This window comes from Scomber scombrus, unplaced genomic scaffold (assembly GCF_963691925.1).
Source record: "Scomber scombrus unplaced genomic scaffold, fScoSco1.1 SCAFFOLD_164, whole genome shotgun sequence".
Taxonomy (NCBI): domain Eukaryota; kingdom Metazoa; phylum Chordata; class Actinopteri; order Scombriformes; family Scombridae; genus Scomber; species Scomber scombrus.
Genome location: NW_026910544.1, coordinates 41,125 through 57,706, shown reverse-complemented (window position 1 = coordinate 57,706; position 16,582 = coordinate 41,125). Strand labels below are relative to the sequence as shown.

The following is a 16,582-nucleotide window of genomic DNA, read 5'->3' as shown; positions in this document are numbered from 1 at the left end:
AATAATGTCAATGTGATGACATCAGACCCAACACACGAACACACCACCATCATCATCATCATCATCATCATCATCATCCTCACATGGACATAATAATAATTAAAACCTGAATGTCAGGAAGCTCTGATGATGGATTTCTGAGGCATTTAAAGGCTTTTAACGATATTATTGGAGATATTATAACCTGATAGATAGATAGATAGATAGATAGATAGATAGATAGATAGATAGATAGATAGATAGATAGATAGATAGATAGCGTAGATAGATAGATAGATGGATAGATAGATAGATAGATAGATAGATAGATAGATGGATAGATAGATAGATAGATAGATAGATGGATAGATAGATAGATAGATAGATAGATAGATGGATAGATAGATAGATAGATAGATAGATAGATAGATAGATGGATAGATAGATAGATAGATAGATGGATAGATGGATAGATAGATAGATAGATAGATGGATAGATAGATAGATAGATAGATAGATGGATAGATAGATAGATAGATAGATAGGTAGATAGATAGATAGATAGATAGATAGATAGATAAATAGATAGATAGATAGATAGATAGATAGATAGATAGATAGATAGATAGACTATCCCCACATCATCCAACTTTCTCTCTCTCATGTTCCTCATTCATCAGTTCCTCCAAATCCTCCACTTCTACCTTCTAAACACACTTTCCTCGTTAGTCGACACATTTCCATCTCTGTCTTTCATCCCTTTAACCTGATGAACTTCCTTCCTGCCTCCTTCTCTCCGTCTAGCAGTAAAAGTCCTTTGCTTTCTTTTCCTTCCTCCATGTATCTCGTTGTACTCACTTGTCTACTTTCTTCATCTCTCATCTTCTTAGATTTAACCCTCTGAATCCCAAATCCCGCCGGTGGGATGAAAAGTTGCACTTATTTTTAAATGACTGGCATTTACAAACCATTTGTCCGATTCAAAAACTGCAAAAAAATCAGTTTCTCTTTTTTCTAATGATTTATAGCTTTAAATTTCGTAACACTGCATGAAGACATAATTGAGTTACATCCGCCTATCACCATGGTTGTCCTGAATATAGAGGTGCAGGACTTCACTCTGCAGAGAAACATGAGACCACAGTGAGTAAAAATGTAAACTGATTGGGATTCAAAGGGTTCAAAATGACAAAATAATAGTTTAAAATAAACTATACAGACATATATTCAGTGTGTGACTTTCCTGAGTGAAGCTGAAGCATTGAGGCGTGAAAACATGGTGAAGCTGAGATCAGAGACTCTGAGAGACTCTTCAGTCTGTCAAGCACTCGACCCCGAACACAAGTACTGCTGAAGAGGGTCAAACACACACACACACACACACACACACACACACACACACACACACACACACACACACAGCTGCTGTATTCTGTCTGAAGGGTCAATAGGAGGATTAACTCCTCTGCTGCCGCGGTGACATCATCACTTCCCGTTGGTCAGCTGATCCACACTTCACATTAAGAGAGGAGACAAGCCGGACAGATCCTCTAAAGACCAAGACAACAAAAGTTTGACCCGCAGACGACCCCGAAGCTTCCCGTCCCAAATGAGTCGGCTCAACCTCAAAGAGACCAACTCTGACCTGGAAGTCTCATCACAGCAGAGTCCAGACTAAAGTCAAAATATGTCAATTCAACCTTAAAACAAACTTTAACAAAGTAAACTGAAATAAAATAAAGTCGACTAAAACTCAACTGATGTCACTTAGAACTAAATTAAACTGGACTTTAACAAAAACTCAATTGTTCAATTGTAAAACAAAAGTTCAGCTCAAAACAGGTCAGTTAAGATATAAGAGATAAGTTAACGAGGTTTACATCAAATAAACTACATTTAACTCAAGTGAAGTCAACTCAATCTAAACTAAACTAAACTAAATCTAAACTAAATCAAATTAATCTAAAACAAACTAAACTCAAACTATACTTAAATTAATTAAACTAATTTTATTGCAAGTAAACCAAATTTAACTCAACTCAAACTCAAAATAAACTAATTTTATAACAATTAAACTAAATTAAATTCAACTTAACTAAACTAAACTAAATTAAACTAAACTAAACTAAATTAAACTCAACTCAACTTAACTCAAACTATACTTAAATTAATTAAATTAATTTATTGCAACTAAACTAAATTTAACACAACTCAAACTCAACCTAAACTTATTTTATAACAACTAAACAAAATTTTACTCGAGTCGACTCAAACTATGCAGTAACTTAACAAACCTACACTAAAACAAATGTCTCTAACCTACACTAACTAACTAAAACACACTAAACAACTCAAAATATAATTACCTAAAAAAAAAGTTAATCTCAAAGTAAATTCAACCTAAACTTAACTGAAACTAAACCTAACTTGACTCAAACTTAACTCAACCTAAACTAAACTGAATTTTCTCTAACTTACACTAAAATAACTAAACTAGACTTAAACTGGTTGAGCTGACTAAAGGTCTGTTTAATCAGTCCTTCTGGAGCTTTCATCCCTGTCACATGGTCTTTATCAGCAGATGGAATGTTCAACATCTCCATGGCAACTGAGCAAACTCCGTCTGAAGAAGGCTGAGTGATGCGGCTGAAAGTTCCAGCAGTGAGAAGCGAGTAAGTTGACTTTGAGTTGAGATCAAAGTCAAATCAAACTAAGCATTTTTGTAATTTATACATGAATACATCCCACCTGAAACACACAGAGGTACGGCCACCACGTATGTTTGATTGACAGGTGACGTTAGAAACAGGAAGTGATGAAGAGGAGGAAGATGAGGAAGAGGAGGAGGGTGTTTCGGCGTTTGAGCGACAAATATGGCTTCCTGCTGCAGCAATTAGAGCAAGTTTAACACGTCTTTGTCTCACTGCAAATTACTGTTCACAGTGCTATTAATTTACCCTGAGTGTGTGTGTGTGTGTGTGTGTGTGTGTGTGTGTGTGTGTGTGTGTGTGTGTGTGTGTGTGTGTGTGTGTGTGTGTGTGTGTGGAGGCCCTGCATCCTACTGAGAGTTGCAGCAAATCAACTGCAGATAAATTGTTTCTTTTTCTGTCTCCACTTATCTGAAGCTACCAGACTCACAACAAATTCACTCTGATTTTAACCCTGAATTCTTCTTCTTATACCTGCTGAACATCAACATGTTCAACATTGTGTTGTTAAAAGAAAAGTCCAAAAACTGAAAACACATTTGTGTATCAGCACTTAGTTTTTTCTTCTTTCCTCTCCCATTAATCATCTCACCACCCCTCACATTTATCTGCTGACCCTTTGGAGGGGCCCCACCCCTAGGTTGGGAACCACTGGACTAAACTAGCTAACTGTATATAAAGTAGTGTAAACTAGCTCCACCTCCAGCAGCTACAACAGTAACATGCTGCTCTAACACTGATGCTTCACTGTTAATTAGTGCCATGGGTGCGCAGCTCCGAGGCACTCCCTCTACAGCATGCTATGCTGCAGAAGGAGGGCCTCTGCGCGTAACTCCTCCTGCAGCTTTGAGAAAACCCCAACAATATATGCATCAAAACGTGCGGCTCGATTGAGAATGAGGTGCTATGACTTTTGGTGTTGAAATTCCAATTTTTCCCAAAGTTATTCCCCCAAAAACGGGAAAATTCTCTATTGGAAATGAATGGGAATTTTCAAAAACCCCCACAAAATTTCACTTTAATTTCACCTTTTTTCGGAGTCACCTAGCTCTCTCATACCTGCAAGTAGAAATGTGATTCAAACTTTAAAACGGAGGAAAACTTATGCTCTCTCCAAAACACAAAACTGTTTTTATATAACATGTAAACTTTTCAAACTATGAGCAGTCAAACGAGGAGTGGAAATCACTTTTTCTCGTCAGTTAGCTTGAGTGCGAGAACCAGTAAAAAATAACCTTAATTTTTATTTCTAATTTGAGCTCACGGCCAAACCGTTAAAAGGAGACAAATAATTTCTTGTCAAAATGTAGACATAGGTGTTGGGATTCATAAAATGTGATGTTGTCCAGACCACACAAAATTTAAACGGGGGGGTCGAGACCGGCGGCAATACCTGTCTCGCTCCCCATTGACCCTAATGTAATCGTCTTTTTTTTCCAAAAGAATCTCACTCTGTCTTCGCACTGAGCTTACTCGCTCATTTTAAGGAATATCTGAATAGAATGCACACTGGCAGAATCTGCCGGCTTCTGTGTCTCTCACAGTGTTTTCGGTTTTTGGACAGGAGTTACGGTTTTCTCACATTTTGCAATTGTTCGGGACCTTGTCAGGAGCCGAATTCTGGGGCATTTTGAGAATTTTTTCCAAGCAGATTCTCAAATCGCCGTGGCAACCGTAGAACCTTAGCTGCCCTTAGCAACCTGTTGCTGGGCAGAAACTGAGCTACTTTTTTGCGTTTGGCTAATTCCTGTCTGTCTGTTTTGCCAGTTAACCGAGCTAATTCATTTGAATGGAGTTATTAATTCATGTTTACTGTGGACACAATAAATATTTTTATTGTATTGTATTGTTTTTTTATAATTTCATACAATGAAGTCATTTAAAATAAAAAAGTTTTCTTATGATAAGTAATATCTACTCTCTTAATGATAAGATTTACTTAATAATTTCATAACAGTGATGTTCCTGTCTGTGAAAAATGAAGTATATTATTTATGCTTAAATATGATTAACATTTACTTAATATTTTCAGGGATGTTAATTTAAGAATAAAGTACATTACACTTGATACTGACTAGAAAGATGTACTTAATACTTGAAACCAGAATATGATCAGGGTGACTTTTGAACACTGGAAATAAATCATGTACTCATCCCGGCAGCAGCCCCGTGGCACTCAAAATGTCCCTGGAATTTTCTAGTAATCTAATGATGTCATATATAATAATGTATCAGTCAGAGGGACCAAACCACTACTTTTACTGTAATACTGCATACTACATCACTCATAATACTGCAGTACTTTTCCTTCCTTAAACACAACAAGATCCACTCTGGGATCAGATTTCATTGTTCTCTCCCTTCAGATCTACAGTTTGTAGATGGGTGTAACCAACATGTGACGCAGCACAGAGCTGTCAGGCTGCATTCAGCAGAAACACGTGTTCAGATCAGCTCAAACCTGTTTCACCTGTCAGATCAGAACTCAAACTTATTAAACTTATCAGGAAGTGAAACTCAGACAGTTGTTGCCTCTGAGAGCTGAAATGGCACAGCAAGATCAGTTGGACCAAGAAACAATCTCTTGTTCGATCTGTCTGGATCTACTGAAGGATCCGGTGGGTCTTCCCTGTGGACACAGCTACTGTATGAGCTGTATTAAATCACACTGGGATGGAGAGGATCAGATCAAGATCTACAGCTGCCCTCAGTGCAGACAGGCCTTCACACCGAGGCCTGTCCTGAAGAAAAACATCATGTTAGCAGCTTTAGTGGAGCAGCTGAAGAAGACTGGACTCCAAGCAGCTCCTGCTGATCACTGCTATGCTGGACCTGAAGATGTGGCCTGTGATGTCTGCACTGTGAGGAAGCTGAAAGCCTTAAAGTCCTGTCTGCAGTGTCTGATTTCTTACTGTGAGAATCACCTCCAGCCTCACTTTGAATCAACCAAATTAAAGAAACACAAGCTGGTGGAGCCCTCGGAGAAATTCCAGGAGAACATCTGCTCTCGTCATGATGAGGTGATGAAGATATTCTGCCGTACAGATAAGAAGTGTATCTGTTATCTGTGCGCTATGGAGGATCATAAAGGCCACGACACAGTCCCAGCTGCAGCAGAAAGGACTGAGAGGCAGAGAGTGCTCGAGGTGAGTCGACTAAACATCCAGCAGAGAATCCAGCACAGAGAGAAAGATGTGAAGCTGCTTCAACAGGAGGTGGAGGCCGTCAGTCTCTCTGCTGATAAAGCAGTGGAGGACAGTGAGAAGATCTTCACTCAGCTGATCCGTCTCCTCCAGAAAAGAAGCTCTGATGTGAAGCAGCAGATCAGATCCCAGCAGGAAACTGAAGTGAGTCGAGTCAAAGAGCTTCAGGAGAAGCTGCAGCAGGAGATCACTGAGCTGAAGAGGAAAGACGCTGAACTGAAGCAGCTCTCACACACAGAGGATCACAACCAGTTTCTACACAACTACCCCTCAGTGTCACAACTCAGTGAACCTACAGACTCATCCAGCATCAATATCCGTCCTCTGAGATACTTTGAGGATGTGACAGCAGCTGTGTCAGAGCTCAGAGATAAACTACAGGACATCCTGAGGGAGGAATGGACCAACATCTCACTGACAGTGACTGAAGTGGATGTTTTACTTTCAGAACCAGGACCAGAACCAGAGCCCAAGACCAGAGCTGAGTTCTTAAAATATTCACGTGAAATCACTCTGGATCCAAACACAGCACACACAGATCTGTTATTATCTGAGGGGAACAGAAAAGTAAAATGTACGAATCAACAACAGTCTTATTCTAGTCACACAGACAGATTCACTGATTATCGTCAGGTCCTGAGTAGAGAGAGTCTGACTGGACGTTGTTACTGGGAGTTGGAGTGGAGAGAAGGATTGTTATCAGGAGTTGAGGTAGCAGTTGCATACAAGAATATCAGCAGAGCAGGAAATGTATCTGTATTTGGACGTAATGACAAATCTTGGTCTTTAGATTGTGACACTAACAGGTATGAATTTTGGTTCAACAACATCAAAACTCCCGTCTCAGGTCCTGGTTCCTCCAGAGTCGGAGTGTACCTGGATCACAGAGCAGGTATTCTGTCCTTCTACAGCGTCTCTGAAACCATGACTCTCCTCCACAGAGTCCAGACCACATTCACTCAGCCTCTCTATGCTGGACTTTGGGTTTTTTCTGTCTTTGGTGGATCCACAGCTGAGTTGTGTAAATTGAAATAGAAAGAAGTCATTTCAGACTTCATGTGTCAGATGTTGTAATTCTTCATGTTTGTGTCTCCATGTTTCAGAGCTGCTCAGAGTTCGGCTGACACGCTAATAGTGATATTCAGCACTTTATTAACTTTATGTATGTATTGTTGATATTATCAGTTTCTTTAAATGTGACTTTTTCCTGTGTGTTTTTATCAATGGAGGCTCTCACTGCTCATCACCATGTTTTTAACCTTCACTGACATTTCTTCAGATGGAAATGTGAACTTCTCTTTGTTCTAAATGTTAGTTTCATGTTTGTATTGATGTATTTGTGTCTGTTGTTTCTTAAACAGAGAAAGCAACAGAACTTCCTTCATGACAGATATTTTGTTCTCACCACTTTGTAAATTCATAAAGACATGTTCAATCAAACTGTAATGATCATGATAATAATCATTAATGATGTTCTTGTACATAGCTGACATTCTGGGTTAAACTAACTGACTGTGTGGATGAAGTCAATCTGAACATGAAATCATTGATCACACTTTACTGATTGGATGTGTGAACAATCTGAAGCTTCAATAATCAATAAAGATGATTTTTATCAACAGTGATCAAAGTGTTTTCTTCTCATTCAAAGCTTGTAGAGAAAATGTGAAAATACAATGAGAGTTTATTAGAGACAGTTTTCCTCCTGAAACACCACAAAGTTCACATAATAATACTGCAGTACTTTTACTGTAATACTACATACTAAATCACTCATAATACTGCAGTACTTTTACTGTAATACTGCATACTACATCACTATAATACTGCAGTACTTTTACTGTAATATTTTAACTACATCACTCATAATACTGCAGTACTTTTACTTATAATAGAGTATTAGTACATTTCAGTATTAGTACTTTTACTGCAGTAAAGTATCTGAGTACTTCTTCCAGTACTGCTGCTGACAGTTTCTACAGAGGATCATGTGACTATCAAAGGTCGACATTAATCAGCAGAGTTTCTGGATAAGATGAACTTTGGTTTTATTTGCTTGTATTTCAAACACAAACAACATGATTAAAATATGAAATGTGTTGCAGGTTTTATTTCACATTGATACAGTATTAAAGCTTTACTGATACAATGATCAATAAAGCTTTAAACACAACAAGCTCCACTCTGGGATCAGAGTTCATTGTTCTCTCCCTTTAAATCTACAGTTTGTAGATGGGTGTAACCAACATGTGACGCAGCACAGAGCTGTCAGGCTGCATTCAGCAGAATCACGTGTTCAGATCTGTTCAAACCTGTTTCACCTGTCAGATCAGAACTCAAACTTATAAAACTTATCAGGAAGTGAAGCGCAGACAGTCGTTGCCTCTGAGAGCTGAAATGGCGCAGAAAGATCAGCTGGACCGAGAATCCTTCTCTTGTTCGATCTGTCTGGATCTACTGAAGGATCCGGTGACTACTTCCTGTGGACACAGCTACTGTATGAGCTGTATTAAAGGATTCTGGGATGGAGAGGATCAGATTAGGATCTACAGCTGCCCTCAGTGCAGAGAGGCCTTCACACCGAGGCCTGTTCTGAAGAAAAACACCATGTTAGCAGCTTTAGTTAGTTAGTAAAATGAAATAAAACACAATAAAATATACACTTAACAAAACTAATACAAACTAAAATAAAATAAAATAAATACAATATAAAATCTACCTAATGTGTAATTTATAAATACCATTAAAATAAACAATACAATAAAATTACATAAACTATAAAAGTTTCAGCATGCCTCGACTCGACTCGCCTTGGTTTTTTCTGCGTTTCCATCAGGGATAGTACCTGGTACCTGGTACTTCTTTAGAATCTGCTCTGCCGAGGTTCCAAGCGAGCCGAGCCGATACTAAATGTGACGTCAACAGACTGCCGGCCACTGATTGGTCAGAAGAGTTGTCGCTGGAAGAATCATGAGCCGTCCCACACAAGAATCAAACCTGGCATTTTTAAATACCAACAACAGCGTTACAGCGATTTGTTTCTCTTCTCTTGCTTTGTGTGAGACAGAAAGCCTCATACAGCAGCAAGTACACCATCGCCTCCATGTCCTCCATTGTTTATGTGTTTTGTGTCGCGTATAAAACAAAGTCACAGCAGTTTCGCGCAACCGTGCTATGACGACCCTGCTTACGTTGAGGAGGAACTATAGTAATGGAAAAGGTTCCTGGTACCAAACTGACTCGAGTAGTGCTAGAACTGTATAGTGGAAAAGCGCATAAATGGTTCTTTCTTCGGACAAGCTTCATAGGTTTCATTTTCCAGCTGGATTTGGCACCTCTCCACACTGCCAAAAGTACCAATACCTGGTTTAAAGAACATGGACTAACTATGCTTTATAGGCCAGCAAACATTTCTGACCTGAACCCCGTAGAGAATCTGTGGGTTATTGTCAAGAGGAAGATGAGAGACACAAGACCCAACAATGCAGACAAGCTGAAGCTCAACTTGGGCTTTTTATAACACCTCAGCAGAGCCACAGGCTGATATCCTCCATGCCTCGCTGCATTGATGCAGTAATTCATGCAAAAGAAGCCCCAACCAAGTACTGAGTGTAGGGGTGACATTTCTGTATTAAAAATCCTTGTTTTTTATTGGTCGTATGTAATATTATTTATTAATATATTTAATATATTTTCTGAGATACTGAATTTTGAGTTTTCATTAGCTGTAAGCCATGATCATCAAGATTTTAACAAATAAAGGCTTGAAATATTTCACTATGTGTGTAATGAATCCATATAGTATATTAGTTTCATTTTTTAAATTGAATTACGGAAATGAATATTCTAATTTATTGAGATGCACCTGTGTATGCTTATATTTGAAACACAAACGACATGATTAAAATATGAAATGTGTTGCAGTGAAGTTAAATGGTGATCAGCTTTTAACTGAGACTTCACTGTAAATGAGGAAACACAGGACGAGGAGCCGCACTGTGGATTCAAACTGATAACCATCCCTGTTCTTTAAACACAACAATCTCCACTTTGGGATCAGATTTCATTGTTTCATTCTTCAGATCTACAGATTGTAGATGGGTGTAACCAACATGTGATGCAGCACAGAGCTGTCAGGCTGCATTGTTGTTCAGATCAAAGTTCAAACTTATTAAACTTATCAGGAAATTAAACTCAGTCGTTGCCTCTGAGAGCTGAAATGGCACAGCAAGATCAGCCGGTCCGAGACTCAATAAGCTGTTCCATCTGTCTGGATCTTCTGAAGGATCCGGTGACTATTCCCTGTGGACACAGCTACTGTATGAGCTGTATTAAAGGATTCTGGGATGGAGAGAATCAGATGAAGATCTACAGCTGCCCTCAGTGCAGACAGACCTTCACACAGAGGCCTGTCCTGAAGAAAAACACCATGTTAGCAGCTTTAGTGGAGCAGCTGAAGAAGACTGGACTCCAAGCTGCTCCTGCTGATCACTGCTATGCTGGACCTGAAGATGTGGCCTGTGATGTCTGCACTGGGAGGAAGCTGAAAGCCTTCAAGTCCTGTCTGACGTGTCTGATCTCTTACTGTGAGAATCACCTCCAGTCTCACTTTGAATCAACCAAATTAAAGAAACATAAACTGGTGGAGCCCTCAGAGAAGCTTCAGGAGAACATCTGCTCTCGTCATGATGAGGTGATGAAGATATTCTGCCGTACAGATAAGAAGTGTATCTGTTATCTGTGCACTATGGAGGATCATAAAGGCCACGACACAGTCCCAGCTGCAGCAGAAAGGACTGAGAGGCAGAGAGAGCTCGAGGTGAGTCGACTAAACATCCAGCAGAGAATCCAGGACAGAGAGAAAGGTGTGAAGCTGCTTCAACAGGAGGTGGAGGCCGTCAGTCGCTCTGCTGATAAAGCAGTGGAGGACAGTGAGAAGATCTTCACTGAGCTGATCCGTCTCCTCCAGAAAAGAAGCTCTGATGTGAAGCAGCCGATCAGATCCCAGCAGGAAACTGAAGTGAGTCGAGTCAAAGAGCTTCAGGAGAAGCTGCAGCAGGAGATCACTGAGCTGAAGAGGAAAGACGCTGAACTGAAGCAGCTCTCACACACAGAGGATCACAACCAGTTTCTACACAACTACCCCTCAGTGTCACAACTCAGTGAACCTACAGACTCATCCAGCATCAATATCCGTCCTCTGAGATACTTTGAGGATGTGACAGCAGCTGTGTCAGAGCTCAGAGATCTACTACAGGACATCCTGAGGAACAAATGGACAAACATCTCACTGAGAGAGACTGAAGTGAAGGTTTTACTATCAGAACCAGAACCAGAGCCCAAGACCAGAGATGGGTTCTTAAAATATTCATGTGAAATCACTCTGGATCCAAACACAGTAAACACACAGCTGTTAATATCTGAGGGGAACAGAAAAGTAGAATGTATGAGACAACAACAGTCTTATTCTAGTCACACAGACAGATTCACTGATGAGTATCAGGTCCTGAGTAGAGAGAGTCTGACTGGACGTTGTTACTGGGAGGTGGAGTGGAGAGGAGGATGGGGAGTTCATGTAGCAGTCGCATACAAGAATATCAGCAGAGCAGGAGATGAATCTCTATTTGGATTTAATGACAAATCTTGGTCTTTACATTGTTTCACTGACAGGTATGAATTTTGGTTCAACAACATTAAAACTCCCGTCTCAGGTCCTGATTCCTCCAGAGTCGGAGTGTACCTGGATCACAGAGCAGGTATTCTGTCCTTCTACAGAGTCTCTGAAACCATGACTCTCCTCCACAGAGTCCAGACCACATTCAATCAGCCTCTCTATGCTGGACTTTGTTTTGATTCTGGACTTTTTGTTTATGTTGGATCCACAGCTGAGTTGTGTAAAGTGAAATAGACAGAAGTCATTTCAGACTTCATGTGTCAGATGTTGTAATTCTTCATGTTTTTGTCTCCATGTTTCTGAGCTGCTCAGAGATCAGCTGACACGCTAATAGCTTTTTTAAACTTTATGTATGTGTTGTTGATATTATCAATTTCTTTAAATGTGACTTTTTCCTGTGTGTTTTTATCAATGGAGGCTCTCACTGCTCATCACCATGTTTTTAACCTTCACTGACATTTCTTCAGATGAAAATGTGAACTTCTCTTTGTTCTAAATGTTAGTTTCATGTGTGTATTGATGTATTTGTGTCTGTTGTTTCTTAAACAGAGAAAACAGCAGAACTTCCTTCATCACAGATATTTTGTTCTCATCACTTTGTAAATTCACAAAGAAATGTTCAATCAAACTGTAATGATCATGATAATAATCATTAATGATGTTCTTGTACATAGCTGACATTCTGGGTTAAACTAACTGACTTTGTGGATGAAGTCAATCTGAACATGAAATCATTGATCACACTTTACTGATTGGATGTGTGAACAATCTGAAGCTTCAATAATCAATAAAGATGATTTTTATCAACAGTGATCAAAGTGTTTTCTTCTCATTCAAAGCTTGTGTACTTTTACTGTAATACTGCATACTACATCACTCATAATACTGCAGTACTTTTACTGTAATACTGCATACTACATCACTATAATACTGCAGTACTTTAACTGTAATACTGCATACTACATCACTCATAATACTGCAGTACTTTTACTGTAATACTGCATACTACATCACTCATAATACTGCAGTACTTTAACTGTAATACTGCATACTACATCACTATAATACTGCAGTACTTTTACTGTAATACTGCATACTACATCACTCATAATACTGCAGTACTTTTACTGTAATACTGCATACTACATCGCTCATAATACTGCAGTACTTTTACTTTAATACTGCATACTACATCACTCATAATACTGCAGTACTTTTACTGTAATACTGTATACTACATCACTATAATACTGCAGTACTTTTACTGTAATACTGCATACTACATCGCTCATAATACTGCAGTACTTTTACTGTAATACTGCATACTACATCACTCATAATACTGCAGTACTTTAACTGTAATACTGCATACTACATCACTATAATACTGCAGTACTTTTACTGTAATACTGCATACTACATCACTCATAATACTGCAGTACTTTTACTGTAATACTGCATACTACATCGCTCATAATACTGCAGTACTTTTACTTTAATACTGCATACTACATCACTCATAATACTGCAGTACTTTTACTGTAATACTGCATACTACATCACTATAATACTGCAGTACTTTTACTGTAATACTGCATACTACATCGCTCATAATACTGCAGTACTTTTACTGTAATACTGCATACTACATAACTCATAATACTGCAGTACTTTTACTGTAATACTGCATACTACATCACTCATAATACTGCAGTACTTTTACTGCAATACTGCATACTACATCACTCATAATACTGCAGTACTTTTACTGTAATACTGCATACTACATCACTCATAATACTGCAGTACTTTTACTGAGGTAAGGTATCTGAGTACTTCTTCCAGTACTGCTGCTGACAGTTTCTACAGAGGATCATGTGACTGTCAAAGGTCGACATTTATCAGCAGAGTTTCTGGATAAGATGAACTTTAGTTTTATTTGCTTGTATTTCAAACACAAACAACATGATTAAAATATGAAATCTGCTGCAGGTTTTATTTCACATTGATACAGTATTAAAGCTTTACTGATACAATGATCAATAAAGCTTTAAACACAACAAGCTCCACTCTGGGATCAGAGTTCATTGTTCTCTCCCTTTAAATCTACAGTTTGTAGATGGGTGTAACCAAAATGTGACGCAGCACAGAGCTGTCAGGCTGCATTTATGACTGAATCACATGTTGTTCAGATCTGTTCAAACCTGTTTCACTTATCAGGAAGTGAAACTCAGACAGTCGTTGCCTCTGAGAGCTGAAATGGCGCAGAAAGATCAGCTGGACCGAGAAACCTTCTCTTGTGTGATCTGTCTGGATCTACTGAAGGATCCGGTGGCTACTACCTGTGGACACAGCTACTGTATGAGCTGTATTAAAGGATTCTGGGATGGAGAGGATCAGAGGAAGATCTACAGCTGCCCTCAGTGCAGAGAGGCCTTTACACCGAGGCCTGTCCTGAAGAAAAACACCATGTTAGCAGCTTTAGTGGAGCAGCTGAAGAAGACTGGAGTCCAAGCTGCTCCTGCTGATCACTCCTATGCTGGACCTGAAGATGTGGCCTGTGATGTCTGCACTGGGAGGAAGCTGAAAGCCTTCAAGTCCTGTCTGACGTGTCTGATCTCTTACTGTGAGAATCACCTCCAGTCTCACTTTGAATCAACCAAATTAAAGAAACACAAGCTGGTGGAGCCCTCGGAGAAGCTCCAGGAGAACATCTGCTCTCGTCATGATGAGGTGATGAAGATATTCTGCCGTACAGATAAGAAGTATATCTGTTATCTGTGCACTATGGAGGATCATAAAGGCCACGACACAGTCCCAGCTGCAGCAGAAAGGACTGAGAGGCAGAGAGAGCTCGAGGTGAGTCGACTAAACATCCAGCAGAGAATCCAGGACAGAGATAAAGATGTGAAGCTGCTTCAACAGGAGGTGGAGGCCATCAGTCTCTCTGCTGATAAAGCAGTGGAGGACAGCGAGAAGATCTTCACTGAGCTGATCCGTCTCCTCCAGAAAAGAAGCTCTGATGTGAAGCAGCAGATCAGATCCCAGCAGGAAACTGAATCGAGACGAGTCAAAGAGCTTCAGGAGAAGCTGCAGCAGGAGATCACTGAGCTGAAGAGGAAAGACGCTGAACTGAAGCAGCTCTCACACACAGAGGATCACAACCAGTTTCTACACAACTACCCCTCAGTGTCACAACTCAGTGAACCTACAGACTCATCCAGCATCAATATCCGTCCTCTGAGATACTTTGAGGATGTGACAGCAGCTGTGTCAGAGCTCAGAGATAAACTACAGGACATCCCGAGGGACAAATGGACAAACATCTCACTGGCAGTGACTGAAGTGGTTTTACTGTCAGAACCAGACCCTAAGACCAGAGCTGAGTTCTTAAAATATTCACGTGAAATCACTCTGGATCCAAACACAGCAAACAAAAAGCTGTTATTATCTGAAGGGAACAGAAAAGTAGAACAGACGGGACAACCACAGTCTTATTCTAGTCACACAGACAGATTCACTGATCAGTCTCAGGTCCTGAGTAGAGAGAGTCTGACTGGACGTTGTTACTGGGAGGTTGAGAGGAGAGTAGGAATATGGGGAGGAGTTCATGTAGCAGTCACATACAAGAATATCAGCAGAGCAGGAAGTGAATCTCTATTTGGACGTAATGAGAAATCTTGGTCTTTACGTTGTTGCATTGACAGGTATGTATTTTGCTTCAACAACATTGAAACTCCCGTCTCAGGTCCTGGTTCCTCCAGAGTCGGAGTGTACCTGGATCACAGAGCAGGTATTCTGTCCTTCTACAGCGTCTCTAAAACCATGACTCTCCTCCACAAAGTCCAGACCACATTCACTGAGCCTCTCTATGCTGGACTTTGGGTTTATCCTTTATCCACAGCTGAGTTGTGTAAAGTGAAATAGACAGAAGTCATTTCAGACTTCATGTGTCAGATGTTGTAATTCTTCATGTTTTTGTCTCCATGTTTCTGAGCTGCTCAGAGATCAGCTGACATGCTAATAGAGATATTCAACACTTAATTAACTTCATGTATATGTTGTTGATATTATCAGTTTCTTTAAATGTGACTTTTTCCTGTGTGTTTTTATCCATGGAGGCTCTCACTGCTCATCGCCATGTTTTTAACCTTCACTGACATTTCTTCAGATGAAAATGTGAACTTCTCTTTGTTCTAAATGTTAGTTTCATGTCTGTATTGATGTATTTGTGTCTGTTGTTTCTTAAACAGAGAAAACAGCAGAACTTCCTTCATCACAGATATTTTGTTCTCATCACTTTGTAAATTCATAAAGAAATGTTCAATCAAACTGTAATGATCATGATAATAATCATTAATGATGTTCTTGTACATAGCTGACATTCTGGGTTAAACTAACTGACTGTGTGGATGAAGTCAATCTGAACATGAAATCATTGATCACACTTTACTGATTGGATGTGTGAACAATCTGAAGCTTCAATAATCAATAAAGATGATTTTTATCAACAGTGATCAAAGTGTTTTCTTCTCATTCAAACTCATCACTCATAATACTGCAGTACTTTTACTGTAATACTGCATACTACATCGCTCATAATACTGCAGTACTTTTACTGTAATACTGCATACTACATCACTATAATACTGCAGTACTTTTACTGTAATACTGCATACTACATCACTATAATACTGCAGTACTTTTACTGTAATACTGCATACTACATCACTCATAATACTGCAGTACTTTTACTGTAATACTGCATACTACATCGCTCATAATACTGCAGTACTTTTACTGTAATACTGCATACTACATCGCTCATAATACTGCAGTACTTTTACTGTAATCCACTCTTGGATCATAGTTCATTGTTCTCTCCCTTCAGATCTACAGTTTGTAGAGCTGTCAGGCTGCATTCAGCAGAATCACGTGTTCAGATCTGTTCAAACCTGTTTCACTTATCAGATCAGAACTCAAACTTATTAAACTTATCAGGAAGTGAAACTCAGACA

At 39.4% G+C, this 16,582-nt stretch overlaps 2 protein-coding genes across 2 annotated transcripts; both read left to right on the top strand.

Moving 5' to 3' along the window:
• Positions 1-5,233: 5,233 nt before the first annotated feature.
• LOC133977101 (tripartite motif-containing protein 16-like) lies at positions 5,234-6,925 on the top strand. Its single transcript, XM_062415239.1, has one exon. It carries the CDS (start codon positions 5,234-5,236, stop codon positions 6,923-6,925), a length of 1,692 nt encoding a protein of 563 aa, XP_062271223.1.
• A 6,892-nt stretch (positions 6,926-13,817) lies between these two features.
• On the top strand, positions 13,818-15,491 carry LOC133977098 (tripartite motif-containing protein 16-like). Its single transcript, XM_062415237.1, has one exon. It carries the CDS (start codon positions 13,824-13,826, stop codon positions 15,489-15,491), a length of 1,668 nt encoding a protein of 555 aa, XP_062271221.1. The 5' UTR covers positions 13,818-13,823.
• Positions 15,492-16,582: the final 1,091 nt, after the last annotated feature.